Consider the following 22333-nt stretch of genomic DNA (forward strand, 5'->3'; position numbering starts at 1 on the left):
TGTGATACATATAGAAATAAAATGACTTCTTTTAAATTTCAGTTTTAGAAAACCATAGAGAACAATCTGTTGACTGTGGTCACTTAGTAGGATTTTATTTTCCTAATTCTGGGAAAGAAGCAAGAGTAAATATTTTAGATTGCATTTTATTTGATAAATGTACTCTGAAATTTAAACATTACAAATTTTTAATAAAGTGTGTTAGATGGGAAGAGATGAGAAGAATAGAGAGACTAATTATCTTCAAGCATTTTTCCTGAATATGTCTAATTTCATGTTGCTACTGAATCTTGCTACCTAGACTGCTTTTCAGTGCATGAAACGTGTGTCGATGATGACACACCTGACGATGTAAAGCTTACAAGACACTGTCTACTTCATTCGTCTCTGCCTAACAATCTTCTCTTTCTCTCTCCTCTTTCTGTCTCCCCATTGCCACCGCATGCAACCTTGTGCTTCCATCTCTCACCTTGTAGCCATGCCAAAGTCAATGGGCGTGTATATCTAATAATAAATAGGTGGGTACTTCAATATTTTCTCTCTTGTTTTTTGTTAAAAATTGTCTTTTGGTGTGTTAAACATTTTACTGTTTTGTAAATGAAAAATTATGTCATCAGATAGTGGACAGTGGTTTTCAGGTATGCTCATGGATGCATTTTGCAAACCAGTCCATTTGGTGTTTACACTGAATGGTGCTGCCAAGTAGACTCGGAGGTTTCTGAGGGTCTTCAGCTGGTGCTCGCTTGGCCTTTGGCCTTGGTTGAAACATGCCGCATTAATTTCATTCTTTGGTAGAATTAGTTCAAGGCTTGCCTGAGAGCTCATCTTCCTCTTGAACACATAACTGAGAGCTCAGCTCAAGAACCACCTCCTCCACAAACCTGCCCATAAGTGCCAACTTCCCTGCTAAAAGTAACTGCCCTTCCTCTGAATTCCTACAGCCCTTTCTCATTGCTGCATCATAACACTGGCCACGCAGTCCTCTATCTGCCTAGTTGTCTTATCTCCCTGTCTAGAGGTGTCAGCTCCTCAGGCCTGGAGACCCTGTATAAGTCACCGAGGTGTCCATATAGCACCTACATTGGGGCCTTACTCATTAGTTGACCCTCAGTAATTATTTCCTGTTGAAGTGAAAATAGTCACAATATATGGTAAAAGAAAATTAAAACATCAATTTATCTAAACATATCTCTACTTAAAAGATCAACGTATTAAAGAATGATATTTTACATCACCAGATTTCACAATATATTTGTGTAACACAAAAGGTGCAAAGGTGGACACTGAGATATGGCCCTATCTTAGATGCACCTCGCTGGGGAGATAACACATACAAATGACCACACGTAATAAAGAATAAGCTTTGATAGTGTTGCGTATAGCTTCGTTCCCAAGTGCTCCAGGAGTACAGAGAAAAGATCCTTTGGAATATGATTTACTAAAACTATTCTGACTTTATTAACTAGGTGAATTAAAATATCCGCTCCCATGTCATTAGTAATAGAGCCAGTAATTTAGGTAATAGAAACATGTATTTTGCAATAAATGCAATTAACAAAATAACTGTTTGAGAGATTTGTTGGTTTTCTATTTACTTTTCTCTTAGGTAAAATCCCAAGGCTAACCACCAAATAGAAAACCCTAGGAGGCAGAACTTCTAAAAGGAAGTGTGAAAAATTAGTGTACCATTGTGCAGATTGCTGAAGAAGGAGGAATGAGGGCCGGCTGGTTCCTTTGGGGGCCAGGTTGTTGCCAGCCTGAGAAACGAAAGTCAAGCTCAGGTTTTTAGCTGATAGTACAGAAATACAGTGTAGACTCTAGCTAGAAATCTTGAGCAACTATTTAAATCTCATCTCTCCAAACATGAGAGACAATTCTCTCTTTCTCTCTCTGTACTTCTCATAAAATATTTACCATTTGCTTTATGAGGAGATGGCTGGGACACCAAAGAGGTTGGTTTGATGGGCTCCATAGGCAGAGCACAATAAAGTTGCAGTCCTGATTGTCCCATACTTATCTCTTGAGAAAAAGCGTATGCCTTTACTCGCGAGTCACAAGGCCAGTGAATTCTCTCAGGAGTTCTAGAATGGTCAAGATTCAAAGTCACCCAAAATAATTAAAAACTTGAAGCAGTCCAACATTGGCACTATCCTGTTTCTGGTGGAGTCCCTCATTTTTGTCTAGATGTTAACATGTTAAGAAAGGCCAGAGCTATGCCCCAGAGAAAATGTTACCAAATAAACCCATCTCTGACTTCAAAACACGTGCTTCTGAAAGGCAATATGTAAGTGTGTTCAGTTTTGAATAAGGCCTACATTTATTAGAATGATAGGGTGAATACTTTTATTAAGTAAAGAAGCTTTCTTTTTCCCATAATTAACTTCTTTATGCTCACTATTGTTTTTGTTTTACAAGAAAAATAATGTGCTTATAAATATGAGTCCTGAATGAAAGAGGGTTAGTTACATTTAACTTCGGGGTTGATTCAAATTTAGACATTACCTTATAAGATGTGAGGTAGGGTAGTGTGTTGAGGACAGTGGATGATTGATAAAATTTTGACAATATGAGTAATTGTAGGAAAGATTCAACTGAATTAGTAAACAGTGTGCATTAGAATAGTGTAGCAGGGTTAATGGTAATTTCTCCCACATAAACAGGAATGGAAGCCATTGCACCCAATTCTGCCCAGATTATTTTGGTGGAATTACTAACACACACACTTCTAAGATATGATATTAAATTTACAAATCAATTGCTCATCTGTGAATTCAGCCTTCTAAAACATGCTTATAAGTTCTAGAAAATAATCTTAAGCAGTGTAAATATTCTACTTTAAATGTTACTTATACTATAAACACTACAAATTTGTGAGAAATCTTTTTTTTTTTCCTAGTAGTCTAATGAATGGGGTGAGTGCAGTCTATATCACCACATATTCCAAATTAGAACAGATAAATAAATGGAATCTAGATGAAGGACATTTTACAAAGATAGAATTGACATTTTCTTTAATGGAAACTAGCTTCATAGGTGGCTGTTCAAAATCAATTCCCAGTACAGAATTAAAGCTTTTCAGTTCTCCATGTAACATAATTTGTTTTTTGTGTTTCAAATTAGAATGCCTCTCCAGTTCATGGAATTTATTCACAAAACATTCAGTGAATCATAGTATATACCAAGCACCATGCTACATTTTGCAAGGGAGATGAATACAGTAAGACTGGATTTCTGCCCTCAAGGGGAGAGTCCTCAGAATCATAATTAGAATAAAATGATGTAGCTATAATTAGAGAAATGCACACAGGGAGGACTGTACAAAGCTGTGGAAACATGAAGGAAAGAGTGGGTGAATAAACAGATAAATATCATCTGCTATGTTAGAATGCCAAAGGAGAAAGTCAGTGAGAGGATTTTATGTTAAGAAATAGTCAGTGAGAAGAGTAGAGCTCAGAGCCTGTATCGTAATAAAAACAAAGCAACAAAGTTATAGGCATGGCTAAAGAAAATGCAGAGAAGAAAATGAACTCCCTGTGGGGAAAGGCATGAAAAACAGTGGGGTTTAAGGAAGTGGGAGAAGGGGCTTCTCTGATAATCCAGTTCACACCATGTCTATTTGGAGGCCCAAAGTAAAAATTCTTCTTATGATAATTAGATAATTCTCACATGATGATCAGTAAAATATTACCAGCACCATTAAGTTCCTTTACCTGGAAGTTTCAGTGAACGTTATTATTAGAGTGTGATTTTCAATTTAGCTTTTGAAAAATTGGGATTCCTTTTTAAATTTTGCTAGGAGGAAAAGGCTAAATTAAGGTACACGTGCTTTGCTGGAGAATTGACACAGCTGTTGGTTACAGCAAACTGGGGACTAGTTCTGCCTCTGAGCTCTGCCCTGCACAGACAGACCCCAGCTCGGCAGCTGCCCGCCTCTCTCAAGTAAAGCAGTGGTGGGAGGTGGGAGGCAGAGACAGTAGAATGCTCAGAATATTGAGAGTATTAGACACAGATCCCCGAGGAAGAAACATTTGCCCTTTTTCTTCTGAATGGCCATTTTAATACACATGTCTGTTAAAAAGTATCCTGACGACAGAATTGTAGTCCAAGTTTAGCACCTGCTCCAGTATCTGAGGTTGTGTGGTCCTTTGCAGAGACATGCTTCTAATTCTGCCTCTTCATTAGCATGAATTTATATACATATTATCAAAACAGTATATGAAAATCTATCATTAATGGGTGGTTCCTTACTTTAAAAATATTCTTGTGTACTAAATATTGTGTTAAACACTTAACAGAAATCACCTATATTTTCACAGCAGCCTATGAAGTAGGCACTGTCGTACCATTTAAGAAATCAACAAACTGAGACTTAAAAAGCTGGGTAAGGGGTTTTGCCAAGTTACCTAGGTAGTAAGTTGTCTAGTTGAAGCTTAAATCTAAGTCTTTCTGACTCCAAAGGGTATGCTTTTAACAATATTCTGTGCTGCCTCCAAAAAACTGCTATGATAGAAATGAAAGAAAAATGAAATGATTCACACAGGTGTCTTTTTAAAATAACAAACTCCAATCATGCATTGAAAGTATTTTCATCTGTACATATTTTATGCACGCAGATTTTCTCACTGAATTTTCTCAAACTCCCAGGCTAGTAAATGGTAGCCTGATAAATGTTTTCCCATTTTTCTCTTTTTGTCATTTACTTCAAGCTCGTGAGGCTAGACTTCTCCAGAGGGCACCTAGATGTCACATGCTCTATTTGTTCATAAGGATATGTCAGAGAAAAATGAGCAGCATCAGACACAGACATTCTCTTCTCTTTCTCCCCAGCATTATCTGGGCCCAGATCTCTAGTAGATTATTACTACAAGTTTTCAGAAGTAAATCCTCTGGACAAACTTCTAAAAGGTTTACTCTAGTGTTTTTCTTGGATTCCTCCATTCAGTAATCTCCCCTCAATATACTCAGTGTGGCAGGGCACTTTGGGGCCTTGTTACTTGAGGATGTTTGTTATGTAGCCTCAGTGGCAGGTGCAGAAACAGCTTCATCTCTGTGTTTTACTCCATAAGTAGCGCTAATTATTGGAAAGTTGTTTTGTCAGTATCAAGTCACGGCAGTGTCGATGTAGACATTAGAAATGTACTCTGAGATGATCATACTTCTGCAATAAGAGCTGCCAAATTCTTGTCACATGAAAAGTATCTTCTCACTTGAAAAATGCAATGCTGAAGAGAACATATACATATTGACAATTGTGTAACACCTGACTGCTTTTACATTTAATACCATTTAATCCATAGAGTCCTGACAAAGCAGGAACAACAAATACATATGCTGAGATGTGATGTGCAGTGCTGGTGTGTACGATATGGATGGTATTGCAGTTTCAAGAGTGGGGAATTGGCCCAAACATGGGAGGGGCAATTGACTAGCTTTAGAAAAGAAGTATATCATCATAATCTTTCCACCAATGCTGAAACATCCTCAGAACATTCTTTCTTCATTTGATTAATAATTTATTTCTGGTGTTCTATAATTACCTGCTTGATACCTTCTTAAAAGGAATTGCTTTTGAATGATAACTTCTCTAAAAGTCTAATGACAGTGTGTATGCATTACAACACTTATGCAACATCATAGAAGTGTTTCAAATATAAAACCAATGAGTTGAACGTAAGCTTAGATTTTTATCTAGCTAAACTTTCTCATTTTATAGAAAATAAATTAAATTCCAGAAAGGTTAAACAATTTACTCAGAGCCCACAATAATACACGTAGAATAACACTATTAATTGTCCATCTTGTTACAACAAGGCTGATATATATATATAGGTTAATTATGACAAATGGAGAAGGCTACCAGGATTTCCAATAGACCGTTTCCTAGTATCTACTTTTTCACCTACAATATTCCTTCAAACATTCATTTGAATATGAATAAGAACTTTTTTAATTCAGGAGAAAGATGATACTTGTTATTGTCCACTGTGAAATAAACTGTATTGCCCTGGTTGCTGTCCCAACTTAGTGAAGCTGAACCCTCCTCATTCTCCCTCTGGCGCTCCCGTGCCATGTTCTCATGATGGCGCATACAGCAGGTTATGCTCGTGCCTGTGAATAGGGATGTGACGTAGACGTCCTCCTCCCGAAATCATTTAGCATATGCTTCAACTTACGGCAGAGTGGGTTGAGTCTATCAGAGGTTGACTTAAAACACACATTAGTTAAATTAAAAAAAAAAAAAAACTATTTAAAATGTGAATGACTTGATTCTTGTGGGATGGTTTTCTGCGTTACTAAAAAAGCATGAGACAATTTGCCCCAGTAGTCTATGTGTCCTCTCCTTCACAATCTGCAGTCCTGTCTACCACTCTCAAATCACGCTACTGATGCCATCCTGGAATGCATTTGCGTTAGGACTTACTGCAACCAGCATACAGGAATGCGATAGTGGATGATATGTAGCATGATGTGTGATCTCTGACATTCCTTATAATTCTTCTGTTCTCATCTCCTTTTTTTCCTTTCTATTTCAATTACTTTGAGCAGCATCAAGAAAAAATTACCAATCCATCAAAATGAGTAAGTCCCCCTGTGAAGCCATGAAATGCTTGCTCTACATGATGCCATTTCATGCTTCTACATCCTAAACTCTGACCATTTTCTCCTCCGGGAAAAATGTCAAGTTTAGGTGTTGATAGTTCTCATTACTGACTAATCACTAGAACCTGAATTGGAAGAGTTAACAAAACCCGAGTTTATAGTTTGTTTTTAGAAAGAGCTTTAAAAAAAAGTGACAAGACACTACCAACCCCACATTGAAAGGCCTGTGCACATGCGCTGATGTTCATTTTTGTTCATCCTCCTTTTACTTGCCCCTCAGTCAAATCTCTCCTGGTACCCTTTCCCTTTCTGACTCAGCTGCTTTCTGCCAACAGACTGGCCCACCCTGAAGGAAGCCTTCCGGACCTCGCCATGATGCACCTGACCGCCAGTCTGGATAAGCCAGAGGTGAAGCAGTCGCCTGAGCTTGATGAGGAGAAACCAGAGGAATGCTCTGAAAAACCTGAGAAGAGTGAGCTTGGGAAAGACAGTGAGGATGATGAGGAGGAGGAAGATGAAGAGGAGGAGGAAGAGACGTCAGGTAATCTACCCACTACTAGCGGCTGCTCAGAAAATGGTGGCTGACTGAGTGAATCAAACATTGACTTGCTCCAAATATATTGCTCCAGATATATATTTGACCCATTCAGTGAAATAAAACTTGGGGTGTGTGCTTTTTGTTTGTTTGTTTGTTTTTTTTTTGTTTTGTTTTGTTTTTGTTTTTTTTTTGGTTGTTATAGTTATAACATTCCTGTTCCAATTGCTCCGATAGTTTCATTGTAATTCTCACTTAGAAGAAGAGCTCACTTAGAAGAAGAGCTACTGATCCACTGCAGTGATCCTGGCAAGAGACTAGAGGGCTGTAGCTCTTAACGTTTACTCAGACAGACACCTCAGATAAAGACATTTCCGACCAGAAGCAGAATCAGGCAGATGTGTAGAATTTCTGAAAATTCTAGACATGCTTTTTTAAATGCATCAAAGAAATTATTTTGAATAATTTTTTAATAGGGCATGCGGAGAGTTGGGTGGCCTTGACGATCATGACGTGCTCTCTGACAAACATACACAAGGTGAAGGGTTTAGTCTGTTCAGTTATTCCCAGACATTAAGATGCTGCACTTGTCTTTGCTGTGCTCTGTGCTTTATAAAAGTAGACAATAAAAAAGCATGAAGTGGAAGATCCCTCCCAAAGGCAAGCTCCCCCAAAACCTTTTCCCCTTCACCTACTCACTTCAGAAGACCCTAGGCGAGGCCCAGAAATGTTCTTTCCATATCTGAGCAATGTGTGTTCCTCAGTATGAAGAGAGAACCAAGCTCTGTGGGACTAAAATCAGGATGAGGATTTTATTATACTACTTTAACACAGGTTTGAGATTTACTCATAGGGTCTCACCAAAAGTTGCACTGCACCTTGTTCTTTCACTCCCTCAGGTACCTGCCATCTCCTGCTCTAAATTGTGCCCAATTATGACTTAAATCTTTGTACTGACTATCATCTGAGTTACTCTGTAAATAAGCATTTTTCACAATAACTGAAACTTTACTTAAACTTTCAAAGTATAGGAAGTGTTTCAACCACCCAAGGCATGCAAAGAAGTTACTTTAAGAGACACTTAGCTCTTATCATCTCCCTGGGCTTGTGAGCTTTTGTATGTGTGATGACCTGTTGATTCCACAAAACAGTCCTGTTGTGACTGTCATTCAGATTAACCAGGACAGTCTTTTGAGATGGAAGCATCACCCCAGTCTGCAAATATTACTCCCTAGCATATGATAGAAAGAAGAAAGTGACTAATTTGATTAAGAATTATGATTAGAATGAGTGTGACTACCTGTTGTGAACCAAGACTGGGTCACTGTGGTCCTCAGTGTTCATTTGCACTTGTGGAAGAAGCAGGCTCTTCCAGGCAACCCGTGAGCTTTATCCACCCTCTACTTAAGGCCATGGAAGGAGACTGGCACTTATAAAAGCACTGTTTGGGCAAGAAAAATGTCATTTACATGGAGCTCACGTTACTTAATATTCTGCCAAAATTAGGGAATTATAAATGATATTTCAGCTTTAAGAGTAAATAAGGTCAAATTTTGTCTTTACACTAATTTAACTAAAAGGTGGATCACAGTAACCGACTCCCTCAGAGTCTTAGTGTATGATGTCTAAGTCATCATCGCAACATGGGATTTTTAGACCACCCTTGCACCAGATTTTGTTAGTTTAAGAATTCACTCACTACTATCATTTTATATCTTCTTATTCCAATCTGAAAGTTATAAGATATGCTTTAAGTAATAATGCAAAAAAAAAAAAAAGCAAAATTCCACCTATTTATGCTCTTGGATGAATTACTGTTTTACAGATTTAAGGAACAAATGGCATCTGGTGATTGACCGCCTCACTGTGCTCTTCTTAAAATTCTTGGAGTATTTTCACAAGCTACAGGTGTTCATGTGGTGGATTTTGGAGTTGCACATCATCAAAATTGTTTCATCGTACATTATCTGGGTTTCTGTGAAAGAGGCAAGTGAACCTTGGTTGTATCGTCAGGCTAAACAGAACCACAGTGGGTCATAATTTCTCTTTTCCAACTGTTCGTGATCTGTTTATTTGAAATGTAATTCCCATTACATTAGAACATCAAGGCTCTAAGGTAGGCACATACTCGTATGCTTTGTCTTATAGAAACACAAAGGACAATTGTCCTGAGAGGAGGGAAAGATAACAGAGGAGAAAGAAGCTCCTGGCTTAGTTTTTGATTGTCTTGGTCATATCACAGAGGTTGCTTATTTTCATCCAGTCTTTAGTTGAAATGTGTGAGAGCAGGCTGCTTTTCTGCAGTACAAGAGAGAATCTATCACTCTAAATTCTCTTTGAGAAAAACAATAACATTCCAGTTTATGTTACCAAAGAATAAACTCAGGTTCCAAAATTTAATAAAATCTTTAGTAGAGCTCACCTTGTTTGTTATTGGATTTTTTGAGACACAACACAGTCGTTCAACATTGTAATTGCCCTCTGTTTTCTTATCTGTAAAGAGGAGACTCATCATTCAGCAAACAATTATTTGATATTTACTGTGGAGAGATTAGCTTTCTTTCTCTCAACCCATGATTTTTCACATACTTGTAATTTCCCTGGACTATTTCTGAGTTGGTGACAATTCAGAGTCTTTGCTCGCTAAAAATTATAATTTTTATAAAGTTACATAATATATAGCTACAATAGTATAAACCTAAAATGTTTCACAAATAGGTAATAAAGGACCCAACCTTAATTTAGGTCCCCAGTCTAAGCTAGAACATTTCCCCATTTCATACAAATCATCTGAAATAGATAAGTAATCATTGCCAGGTGGGAACAAGAACAGAAACCACTTTCCCTGTGAGATTTGTGGCAGCAAATGACACATGTTCCACTGTTAAATAACCAAGTCTATATATTAATTAGAACTACAATCTAGCCTAATATGTGTATTAATTGAGAACAAAAGAGTTTCAGCATTTTCACTGTATAGGTGAATTGACTAATTCAGAGTCAATTTGGGGGTCAGAATATTAAAGAGCAATGGAAAAAGGAAAAAAGAAGGCATTGGGCTAAAAATGAGCAAAGACCATTTCTGAATTAACCAAATCTGATGTATAGATGACTTCTGATGGCATGAAAAGTTGTGTTGCAGAGGTATGGAGGCATATTAAGACAATCTAATGATGGGAGTGGGTGTTTAATGAGAGAGAAATTAGTGTGAGTAGGGCAAAGAAAACCCACTATCTGAAATCCATCCTAGAGAGTTCAGAAAGAGAGAGGGTAGAATGATACCGCTTTCTTATAAATCCTTAACAAAAGACAGGCATATATTTTTAAAATCATCCTTAATGAGCCTCAACAATGTCTTGTAAACAGACTATCAAGTAAATAGAAGCTCATGATCTATTCACCCTGTTACCCCATTAGAGAAAGAGCCTTTGATGGAATATGACCAATTCATTCTCTATAATTCACCCATTGTATGGACTTCCAGAATTTTCATTCCTAATTCTCTCTCTCTCACCTATAACTTCAAAACACATCAGAAACTCGTGAACCAGAGAAATTCTGCTCCCACTGAGTCTAGCATCTCCCATAATCCCATTGGTATAAAATAATTTGACCCCCAAGTATACCACTGAGTTTCACATGAAGGGTGAGTTACTGTGTGATCCTTGGGTGCTATTGCCACTGCAGTCGCTCCCCGCTCTGCATTGACTTTGATCTGTGGGCTCCAGTCAGCATGTTCATAGTTGATTCTTATTAATATCATTGAAGCATTGAGTGATTAGAGTATGTGGGGCACAATCATAAAAACAACTTTATTTGGGACCTCCACTGTCTCTTTAAAACGTAGTCTACAGGAAAACTTTTCTTCAGCTCCTGAATGCAAAAGACTTTCTGATCATTTCTGGGGAATGGAAAGTCTAATAGTTATCCTAAAGAAAAGCAACATCTCACTTTATTAATTAAAATTGTTCAGCCACAGAAAAGAATCAAACTCTTATCTCTTACCCAGGGAGATGTGTCTCCTCTTCCTAGCTGCATCTTCTTTCTCACACAAACTTTCCCTCATTGCCTCCACCCCAGTGAACTAACTTTTCTTATAAACCTCCCAGGTTGGACCATAGACTGGGGTGGGGGGCAAGGCAGATGAGGGATATTCTAATTTGACTTGTACTATCATAGGATGTCCTCAAACTCTGAGCTGGATCAATTAAATCTACCCTTTCTCTCATGGAGGCTCCTCTATGGGTCCTCCAACAGCACCTCCTCCAGGGCTGTGGTCTGTCACCCAGCCCCTGGTTTCCCAACATCTTCTCCCCCGGACTCTTTCTGTTGGACATCTGTTCCCCTTGCAGCAATCCCCTTGAGCAGTACTCATAACAGCTCCAGTTGCTTTCTCCCTCCTGCATCAGGTCCAAGGGCAACACTCACAGAGTCTTTGCTCTGCTAGGGCCTATGAATCCCAGTAAAGCGGGCTCTGGAGCTCTGCCTTCACGGCAGCCTATCTCTCCTTGCCAGCTGGATTTTCTGGATAGAAGTTGCACATCAGTGCCCAAACTCCAATGTACACAGACTATGATCTGTGAGTGGTCCTGCTTGAGGCTTCCTTACTTGGGACTTTGGGGAGAGAATGCAGCATCCCTTCCTCCCACCCCATCATCTTAGGGGTGGGGAACAGACAGAAACACCACCCTACAAAGGCATTTATTCACACTTCCCCTGTCTTCTTCACTATCTTGATCCATTTAATTCCTCCTGGAGGACTTTAAAGACCCCTAAATGGTTTCCCATCAACTATTTTGAAATTTGTACATGTTGACTAGCACCTCATTTTGGAATGTTATCTATCTCCATCTATTCTACCTTGACATTTGATTTAACACCTTTCTGTACCAAATACAGTTGGGGAAGAGAGACAAATATTGACTCTTGTATGTGGTTCTTCTAAAGAGTTATGTGCCAAGCCAGCATGTGATGTGTCTGAATTTTATCTGGTTATAACAAGGGAAAGTGTCTAGCTGTTCACATCAGGGTGCCTGTTGCACAATTCCAGGGACATGTTCACCTATGAATAGCAGCCCAGAAGTTGTGCACCTCTTAAGTGCCTATTTATACATGCAGGGGCCTCCTCTGCTGTGAACACTTGGCTCATCCCATTGACAATGACACTTGTGATACATATATATATATATATATATATATATTTGTGCTTGTAGCTTATAGATTTTGAGTAATACAAAATATAAACTTTCTCAGAAGCTGCTGATCATCTTATGGCAAAGTGAGAACACAATCAGCATCCTCAGTTAAAACTTCAAGAGATGTGGCCACATGCTTTGGATTCAAACTATCCTCATCCAAGGCCATCATCCAGGGTGCTTGTTTTCACAAACTGTCAGGGTCATTCTCCTACAAGTATTAAACCTTTCCAAGGTTACAATCATGAGCATCTGAGGGAGAAGAGGCCCTTGGGAAATAATTTGTGTGTGTGTCTGTGTGTGTGTGTGTGTATACATATATATGGTGTGATCGAAAAATATGGTGAATGTTTACATAAAAAATTTTATTAGTAAAAGACAAATTGGCATTAATCCCCCTCCAAATACTCCCCCTTGCTTCGATCACACTTATTCAATTGTTTTTGCCACTTTCTGAAGGAGTTCTGGAAGTCCTCTTTCATGCGTTTCTTTACTTCATCCTCTATCATGACAATGCTCCATGTCACACATCGCTTCTGGTATGGCAATTTCTGTCAAATAAAAACATTACAGTGTGTCCTCATCCACCTTACTTATTCACTGGATCTGGCACCGTGCGACTTCTGGCTCTTTCCCAAAGTCAAAATAACCATGAAAGGTAAACGTTTTGAATGGATTCAGGACATTGAGGCAGCTATGACAGCACAACTAAAGACATTCACGAAAGAGGACTTCCAGAACTGCTTCAGAAAGTGGCAAGAACAATGGCATAAGTGTGTTCAAAGCGAGGGGAAGTATTTTGAGGGGGATTAATGGCAATCTGTCTTTTACTGTAATACATTTTTATTTAAACATGCATTGTATTTTGTGATAACACCTCATAAATATATGTATATGTAAATGTATGTGTGTGTGTGTATAAAACATTCTCTTTTCCTTCTTTTATAGGCAATCACATTTCTAATTTCTAAAGTTTCCTAGAGAGCTCTGTAAGGTCAAGTTATTCCTTGATGAAGGGTGCCACATGTTATTTCATTTAGTATCCTCAGCAACTTCCAGAGGGCCTTGCCAATTGTATATTTACTGACTGAAAGAAGGAAGCAAATAAAAGAACTTTGCAAACTTGAGATTCCTCAGAGATATCATCTAATGTCTCATCATTATTACTTTCACTCTCATTAAGTATTCATTTAGCCTTTAGTATGTACTTACAATAAATTGAATGCTTGTACTGTGCTAGATGCTGGTGTAAAAGCAGAAAGACATACTTCTTTTCTCACAGTCTGATAGCAATGGCTGGTGAATAAAACCAAAAGTCACATTAACTGCTGAGTTAGAGGTGTCCCAGGAAGCTCTGGGTGCACAGGAAGGGGGATCGCATGCAAGGGTTTGTACTGAAGCTGGGTTCTCTAAGGGAGGGAGGCCAGGGGTGGGCAAGCACAGGACCAGGGAACCATAGTTCTCAGAGGCTCCGCTCTCGAGGCAGTAGCTTCAAGCTTCACAAGTTTATGTTCATATAAAATGACAATTATGTAAAAGTGCTTTTTTAGGAAGACATTATGGCATAAAATTACTGTCCAAAATACCCTGACAGTCAGAATCATCTGGACACTTACTTGTTCTATATGGATTATCAGTCATTTCCCCAGAAATCCTGATTCGTCAAGTATTGGTTGGGGCCCAGGTATTGGTCTATTGCTTTTTTGTTTGTTTGTTTCATTTTGTTTTTTTTATATACATTCCGTGAAATTTCAATCACCAGGATGATGATGAGATCATCATCAACCATGTATGCATTGTACAAAATACCACACTTCTCTCAGGCCCCATTTTCCTATTATTAAAATTATAAAAATTAAGACACTCACTTCACAGAGGCTGCTCAGTCTTTATTTTACTTGATTCTTTACAACATTGGATTTTGCATTTCCTCTTCTTTGAAACTCTCCCATCTCTTGTTTTCTGAATTAGCACATATTCCCAGCCCTGCCCCCCCCAGCTTTGGCCCTTCGTTTCATCTCATTCACAGGCTCCTTCCCTTCCCACCAGCTTCTCTCTTAGGGTTCTTCAGGTTCTATCTGTAGCCCCCTTGTTCGGTTCTAGACTCTTACTGGGTGATCTCATGAGCTCCTGTGGTTTGGTTGCTATCTACGTGCAATGAGTCGTAAAAATATATCTTCAACATGGCCCCTCTTTGAACTCTAGACCCATATCCCCAAGTGACAACTGAACATGACCGCAGTTTTGCCTGTGCCAAAAGCACCTTCAACTGAATATCTCTAAAACTAAGCTCACGACCTCTGCACCAGTTCCCTTTTAGACTACTCTAACAGATTCCCAACTCTGCTCTAATCCTTCCTTCTTCTAATATGTATTCAGTTATGCAGCCAGAATAATCTTTTCAGAGTATAAATACAATCATGTTAATCTTCAACAGTTGTCTCTCATCCTCACAATAACATGATATAACCCTCATGATCTGGTCCCAGACCACTTCACCATTTTCTTTCTTAGACACCCTAGCCGCCTGGTTGATTTCAAAGTCCTCTAATTGTACCCAGATCACACTGCTGTCATGGTCAAAGATGTCCACCCCATTCTCTGCTTTGCCTGTAAGGCCTTGAACCTGCAATTCCTCTGCCGAGCTAACTCCTATTTGACCTCAGGTCCTCTGGCCAATCTTCCCTAATGCTGTGTTAGATGATCAGCTGTGTGTCCCCACGCAATTCCACTCTCCCCAGCAGGGTTCTCCTTGCCCCCTCTGTCATGTTGTCATAGGTTGTTTATATGGTTCTCACTTGCATGACCTTGTATGTTTCTTGAGGGCAGGGATCCACACAGGATATGTTATCTTGAACCTAGTTAGGACTCTATCAAAGATACTGTATTTTCTTCTCTATCATGCAGAAATTAAAAGTTTTCTGTAAATTTGTTGTACTGTTTTATACTCAATAGCTTAAATACATAATAAAAGAAATAACAAAGGGACTTAATTTCATAAAACCCTTAATCGGATTTGCTTTTTAACATCCCAATTAGCACAGCACTGCTGATGACTGAGGAGGAGGAGTTACCTAGCTAGTCAAAATATTTTGTTAAAATGTAACGTTTATTATGTTGGTGAGTGCAGTTATACTTTGCAGGGCTGTGGGGGCAGAGCCCCAGAGAGTAGTTTACAGGCTCTCGGCCTCACGTGGAGGGGTGCTGGCTCGGGTAGTAGATGGCCATCAGCTGTGGCTGATTGGCCGTCAGCTGTAGCCATTGAGCCATTAGCCACTAATATAACTGCTGCGGCTACGAAGGAGAGCCGAGGAGAGGGGGAGAAGAGAGAATGGGGCTAGCAAGGAGATGGCGGCTGGGCTGGCAAGCGTGGATGGCGGTTTGCGGACAGTGTGGATCCAGCCTCCAGTGAGAGTATAGTGCCGCCAGAGAGAATATAGTGGTATGACTCCCCTACCTATGGCTCCGTGGGTGTTCCTTTTCGGCCTCACCATATCCTGCGTTCTTGTGTGGGGAGCGGGAGCAGAGACCCCACAAGCCGTCCCCCCGCAGGCTTCCCTGCACGACAAGGGCACTTCTATGTACTATATTTCTTTCATCCTCCATTAACTCTGTAAGGCAGCTCTTACTACCCTAATATTTCAGCACTTAGTTCTAAGAAGTTCCTTGCTTTGGACAGTGTCAACTATTTAAGCAGACGAGAAAGAAGAGTACTAGGCTACTGTGGGGACAGAGCCCCAGAGAGCAGTTTCCAGGCTCTTGGACTCACGTGGAAAGGTGCTGGCTCGGGTAGTAGATGGCCATCAGCTGTGGCTGGTTGGTCATCAGCTGTAACCATTGAGCCATTGGCCACTAATATAATTGACGCAGCTGCACTGGAGAGTCAAGGAGAGTAGAGTCGGTCGGTTGGCAGAAAAGCAGACAACAGGTTGCACATCATGTGAATCCAGCCTCCAGTGAGACTATAGTGGTATGACTCCCCTACCTATGGCTCCGTGGGTGTTCCTTTTTGGCCTCACCATATCCTGTGTTCTTGTGTGGGGAGCGGGAGCTGAGACCCCGCAGGCCGCCCCGCATGACAGTTACCAACTGCAGAATTAAATACTGTCCTGGAGTCTCCACATTTCTTGTTTAGTTTTGTAAGCCAAACAGGAACCAAACCTCATAGCCTGGAGTGCTTAGTTAGCACTTGGTACATGTTTAATTTTGTCAATTGAATGTATGCTGTTATTTTTACCTGGTAATATTAAATATCCCTAGGATATTATTTTAACAATATTCAGATATTATTTTAACAATACCCAGAATAAATGAGTATTTTTCCAAAGCTGAATAAGATAGTAGTGGTTCTATACCATTCAGTGAACTATTAGCTATGAACAACCATTAGAAATAAGTGGACATCTCACCTGATCAATAAATACAGGCCATCTAAAACCAAGTTGAAATTGTTGCCTTCCCTCTTTACACCTGCACCTCACCCCAGATCTTATCTCTGTAGTGCGCTATCATTCTCTCAAGGCTCTAGCTCCGAAGCCAAAAACCTGGGGGGCATTCCTTACACTTTCTACCTTACCCTCACCACCCACAAGCCAATCAGTCATCAAATCCAGCTAATTTGCTTCCCATCTGAAATCCATGAGCCCTCCCCATCTCTGCTCCTCTGCCTACATTTGGGCCCATGTCATTGTTCTCCTGGGCTATCACAGTACTTGTGAGCTAAACCTTTTGTCTAACCCCCATTGATGCACCTCCATACTTCAGTTACGTATATCTAAATAAAATGCTAATCTTTCCTTAAGATTTCCCAGTATAGAGCCCTTCAGTGGCTCTCTATTTTCTGCACAAGAGGTTCATGTGCCATAGCCTGGTTAAAAAGGGGTCTCCAGCCTCACTCCTGTTGCAGTTCACTACCTTCAACTCCAGAACTTCCAGTTGTTTGTGTTCATCTGTTTCTACCATGCTCCGTCATGCTCTTCTGCCTTTGCTCAGACATCCTTTACCTCAATTGCACTTCTTGCCTTTCTTGGCCTGGATAACTTTATGCATCCTTCAAGGCTCAGCTCAGCATCATCTCTTCCAGGAAATGCTTCCTGAAGCTTCCGATTGGGCTGAGAACCCCTCCTGGGTATTCTCACCTGAGACTGTTTACATTTATAGTTTATTACTACTACGTTATATTGATATCCTCTGGTTATACATCTGTCTGCAATATAAGATATATATCTTAGCACCTAAGGCAATGCCTTGCACATTCTTGAAACTCAATCAACTTCTGCTGAACTGAGCTGAACTGAATCAGTCAAATTGCTATGTTTTGTAGATGTTATGCCATGTTATGCATTTTTGTCCCCATTTCTGATTTTATGTTTTCAGGTGTCTGTGTTCAACTATGTATTTTTGATTTCTTGGGCTTTTGCTCTGCCATACACCAAGCTACGCCGTCTGGCTTCAAGTGTCTGCACTGTCTGGACATGTGTGATCATCGTCTGCAAAATGTTGTACCAGCTGAAAACCATTAAGCCTGAGGGATTTTCTGTTAACTGTTCCTTGGTGAGCCTCAAAGTCGGGGGAATCTTCTTCACTAGCCTTTAGGGTAGTGAGGTGGACTTGGGGGAACCTACATCTCCAGGCACATTCTGTCTGGTCTAATTTCAGTCATATCAGCAGGTTGGATATGTTCTGGCCCAGTACGCTGGGCCAAAGTCTCTTCTGATGAGATTTCCCCTTTGAAATGTGTCTTTCCCTTCCTTTCTCCCCATGCTCTTTGCTCAAAACTGAAGAAGAAGAATCTGAACTTTCCTAATCTGTGGGGCCATTTTTTTACTCTCTTTTCTCTTCTTTTCAGCCAAATGAAAATCAAACTGATATACCCCTTCACCAGTTGAATAAGTCTCTACTCTACAGTGCTCCTGTGGATCCCACAGAGTGGGTCGGACTGAGGAAGTCGTCCCCTTTGCTCATCTACCTGAGGGTAAAGGCTTCATTGTGCTGAGTTGGTGCCTCTGAGCAGTTAGTCTAGAATCATTTCCCTTGAGACGCCTAATAGCACATTTCATAGTAACCTCATCTTATGTGGCATTTAGAATCACCTTAGAACCAAATGACTAAGTATTAAAATCACTTTCTCATTGTGCTGAAAAGAAATTGATCAAGTAGTTTGTGATTAATTGAATAAAGTATGACAAATCTATTCATTGGAGCATTACAGAACCACTAAAAGATTGAGGGAGATTGATGTCAGACATTAAAAGATATCCAAAATGTATTGTTCAGGTTTTTTTTTTTTTTAAAAAAAAAGCAAATTTCAAAATACTACACATAGCATAATCCCTTTAGACACAAAGAAAAAAATATTGAGTAAAACATACAAATGCTCAGCAGTGATGACTTCTGAGAAATAGCTATAAGGTTACAAGAAATTTTGCTGTCTAAATTGTTTCTCTACAAGTTTTAATAAAGGGCATATATTACATTTAGAGGTAATCAGATAAAGAGCATATCTTTGAAAAAGGAGCTTTGCAAGCAGTTGCAAGAATGAAAGCAATATGTTAGGCTGGTGCAAAAGTAATTGCGATTTTTGCAATTATTTTTAACCTTTTACACCGCAATTACTTTTGCACCAACCTAATACTTCAGATTTTTCACATTTTATTTTGATGAATAATCTAAGTAGTCTTAATATGCTGACAAGACATTTTAAAATAAAACATTTATATTCAACGCCTGGAATTTTAAAATGTACTAAACATCCTATTTTTCTTTGACTGTGTAGCTTTCTAGTTTTTTGTTTTTTTCTCATCCAGCAAATGTCATTTGTAATGTGCAAATGATATCGACCATATCTACCATGTAATGTACAAATAATATCTACCATAAAGAGCTGTTATAGGGATAAAATAAACTCATATTTAATACGGGTGATTAGAATAGTATCTGACATATATAGTTCCATGAATTTTAGCTATTTTATCATCATCATCATCATCATCATCATCACTATTATTATTTTATTGTCATCAGTGTGCTTCTCAATCTACTGCTTTCTCCAGCCAGATTTCAGAAGTGTTAAAAACTTTCCCCTCTAATGCTTATCGCACTATTCCAGCTTAGTCTGTTTCCCCAGATGTCCACATAGAACACTAAAGGGTTTTGCACTTCTAGTTGCCAGTAAGTTTGGACCACCCTCACCAGGTAACTGGACACTGCTTCCTAGTACAGGTGTGTACTTTTTCAGTTATAGAATGAGCATCACCAGGCATTTGTCTAGAGATCCTAGGTCTTATTATCATGGAAATTATTCTGATTTGCATAAGAGAGATAACTCCACCCTTGCTGCCATAAAATAGGGAAAATGAACATTGAATTCAAGACTATATTTTACACAGGTGAGATTTCATAAAAGCTTGTCCTTTTACACACCAAGAATGGAATCAAATGATTTATTATGAGGATTGATTAAAATTACCGAGTCGTAAAGCATTTGGCTTCACATAGCTGTGTTTTCTTGCTTTGTAGAATAATCTCCTAATGCTGGCCATTCTAGCCTTTGAAGTTACAATTTACCGCCATCAGGAATACTATCGAGGTCGAAACAACCTCAAGGCCCCTGTGTCTAAAACCATCTTTCATGACATTACAAGACTCCATCTAGATGATGGACTTATTAACTGTGCCAAATATTTCATAAATTACTTCTTCTACAAGTTTGGTCTGGAGGTGAGTTTGCTTGCTGATGCATTTTCTTTCTTTCTTTCTTTTTTTTTTTCTTTTCTTTTTTAAATTTATTGAGGTGACAATTGTTAGTAAAATTACATAGATTTCAGGTGTACACTTCTGTATTACATCATCTATAAATCCCATTGTGAGTTCACCACCCAGAGTCAGTTCTCCTTCTATCACCATATATTTGATCCCCCTTACCCTCATCTCCCACCCCCCACCCCCTTACCCTCTGGCAACCACTAAACTATTGTCTGTGTCTATGAGTTTCTGTTTCTCATTTGTTTGTCTTGTTCTTTTGTTGTGTTTGGTTTATATACCACATATCAGTGAAATCACATGGTTCTCTGCTTTTTCTGTCTGACTTATTTCGCTCAGCATTACACTCTCAAGATCCATCCATGTTGTCACAAATGTGCCTATATCATCTTTTCTTACCGCCGAATAGTATTCCATTGTGTATCTATACCACATCTTCTTTATCCATTCATCTATCGAAGAACATTTTGGTTGTTTCCATGTCTTGGCCACCGTAAACAAAGCTGCAGCTCTTTTCTGTGAAAATCCTAGTAACTGCTTTTGGCCAGTGGGCTACTGGCGCTTCATTGTACATCTACAGGGCATGAGTACTGATCTCAGGATCAGCAGGAGGACAGTCTACTGAAGGCTTAACAGGCCTGTTTGAAAATTTTCAAGACCAAATGCCAATGGTCACTTCTCCCACAATGAACTCAGGCTGTCTGGATCTAAACAGTCTTACAGATGCATAGATATCACTTATCATTTAACTGGTTTCTTATTACTGTCTGGATCTAAACAGTCTTACAGATGCATAGATATCACTTATCATTTAACTGGTTTCTTATTACAAATTAAAAAAAGTATTTTTGTGCATTCTGAAAATATTCTGTTTTGTACATTATGAAAATGTAACCTTAACCAAAATTAATTGTTTTGAACTGAAATGGTTGTGGTAGTGCCTGTTCCTTAATAGAATTAATTTGGAACAGTGCTTTTCATGAAGAGATCATAGCTGTAGTTGTCTTCATGGTTTGAACTGTTCTTATTAATAGTGATGTAGTCAGTTTGCCCTAGGAAGTAATTTGTACAGTCTTCATGCTACAATATACCTAAAAAGGCAAGACCTGGTGAACATGTGCAGACCTAGTCTCAGGAACACAGGTCTCTGCTGCCTACACAGGGCTGACAGCTGACACCACTCCCCTTGCCTGCAAACCCATTTTTTGCCTCTTTTCATCCTCACACAGACCTGTTTCCTAATGTCAGTTAACGTAATCGGTCAGCGAATGGATTTCTATGCCATGCTTCACGCCTGCTGGCTGATCGCTGTGTTGTACCGACGCAGGAGAAAAGCCATAGCAGAGATCTGGCCGAAGTACTGCTGCTTCCTGGCGTGCATCATCACGTTCCAGTACTTCATCTGCATAGGCATCCCCCCTGCTCCCTGCAGAGGTGAGTTTGCCCTCCCCAGGAGCCATCTGCTCGTACAACCCACCCCTAAGTTGTACACAGTGAGCAAAAAGCAGCATGAAGCATATTGATTTTGGGCCTCATCACCTCCCTCCCTGCAGATTACCCATGGAGATTCAAGGGTTCCAGCTTCAACGACAACATCATAAAGTGGCTGTACTTCCCAGACTTCATTGTGCGGCCCAACCCTGTGTTTCTCGTCTGTAAGTGTTACAGCCTTGGGGCCACAGAGCGCCGGTATTTGGTTTTATATTTGCTAATCCATCTTCATGCATCATGCATTAGTGCCTTTGCTCCTTCCACTGAACTTTAGAATCATGTAAAGGCTTGTCTCAATGCATTAATATCACAAGTCATTAATGGCTTCTACTTGTGCTATTACATTTGCAGAATTAATAAATAAACATTGAAATACCATATTCACTTTCATAATTTCACCTCCCAACACACATGCCTACCCCTACCCCCCAATGCACACACACTTTCTAGAAGGTAGACTGAAAAGGGAGGCCATGTATTTTGTGAAGCGGTTGTTTCTGACTGCCACCACACACAGGACAAATCTAAAGATAAGACTGTGATCGCTAGGCAGATGCTACCCAAATTGCTGATGCGCCTGAGTTGGGTCATAGTCCCAAGCCCTTCAAACGTCAGGCTGATGACCAAAGGTTAAGGTTATCGTCTCCCACCTAAGACAACAGGAAGTGCTGGGTGCTGTGGAAAACCAGAGTGGCTGTGCTGCCTAAACACATTCAAGTTTCATTTAAAGAACGTTGAAGGAACCTGGGCT

General features: G+C 39.6%; 1 protein-coding gene across 7 annotated transcripts in view; it reads left to right on the plus strand.

Moving 5' to 3' along the window:
• Nucleotides 1-22333, plus strand: part of PIEZO2 (piezo type mechanosensitive ion channel component 2) — a 436387-nt gene that overhangs the window by 337065 nt on the left and 76989 nt on the right. For all 7 annotated transcript variants that reach the window (XR_016021128.1, XM_088797899.1, XM_088797898.1 and 4 more), the window contains 7 exons: nucleotides 6936-7141; nucleotides 8961-9121; nucleotides 17707-17883; nucleotides 18179-18304; nucleotides 19849-20049; nucleotides 21321-21525; nucleotides 21645-21746. Coding sequence is in view for 6 of the 7 variants with exons in the window: in XM_088797899.1 (XP_088654025.1) it covers nucleotides 6936-7141; nucleotides 8961-9121; nucleotides 17707-17883; nucleotides 18179-18304; nucleotides 19849-20049; nucleotides 21321-21525; nucleotides 21645-21746 (1178 nt within the window). In the remaining variant the exon portion in view is untranslated. The remainder of the gene's footprint in view (nucleotides 1-6935; nucleotides 7142-8960; nucleotides 9122-17706; nucleotides 17884-18178; nucleotides 18305-19848; nucleotides 20050-21320; nucleotides 21526-21644; nucleotides 21747-22333) is intronic.

This window comes from Rhinolophus sinicus, chromosome 4 (genome assembly GCF_057876585.1).
Source record: "Rhinolophus sinicus isolate RSI-liver-muscle chromosome 4, RSI-T2T, whole genome shotgun sequence".
NCBI classification, from domain to species: domain Eukaryota; kingdom Metazoa; phylum Chordata; class Mammalia; order Chiroptera; family Rhinolophidae; genus Rhinolophus; species Rhinolophus sinicus.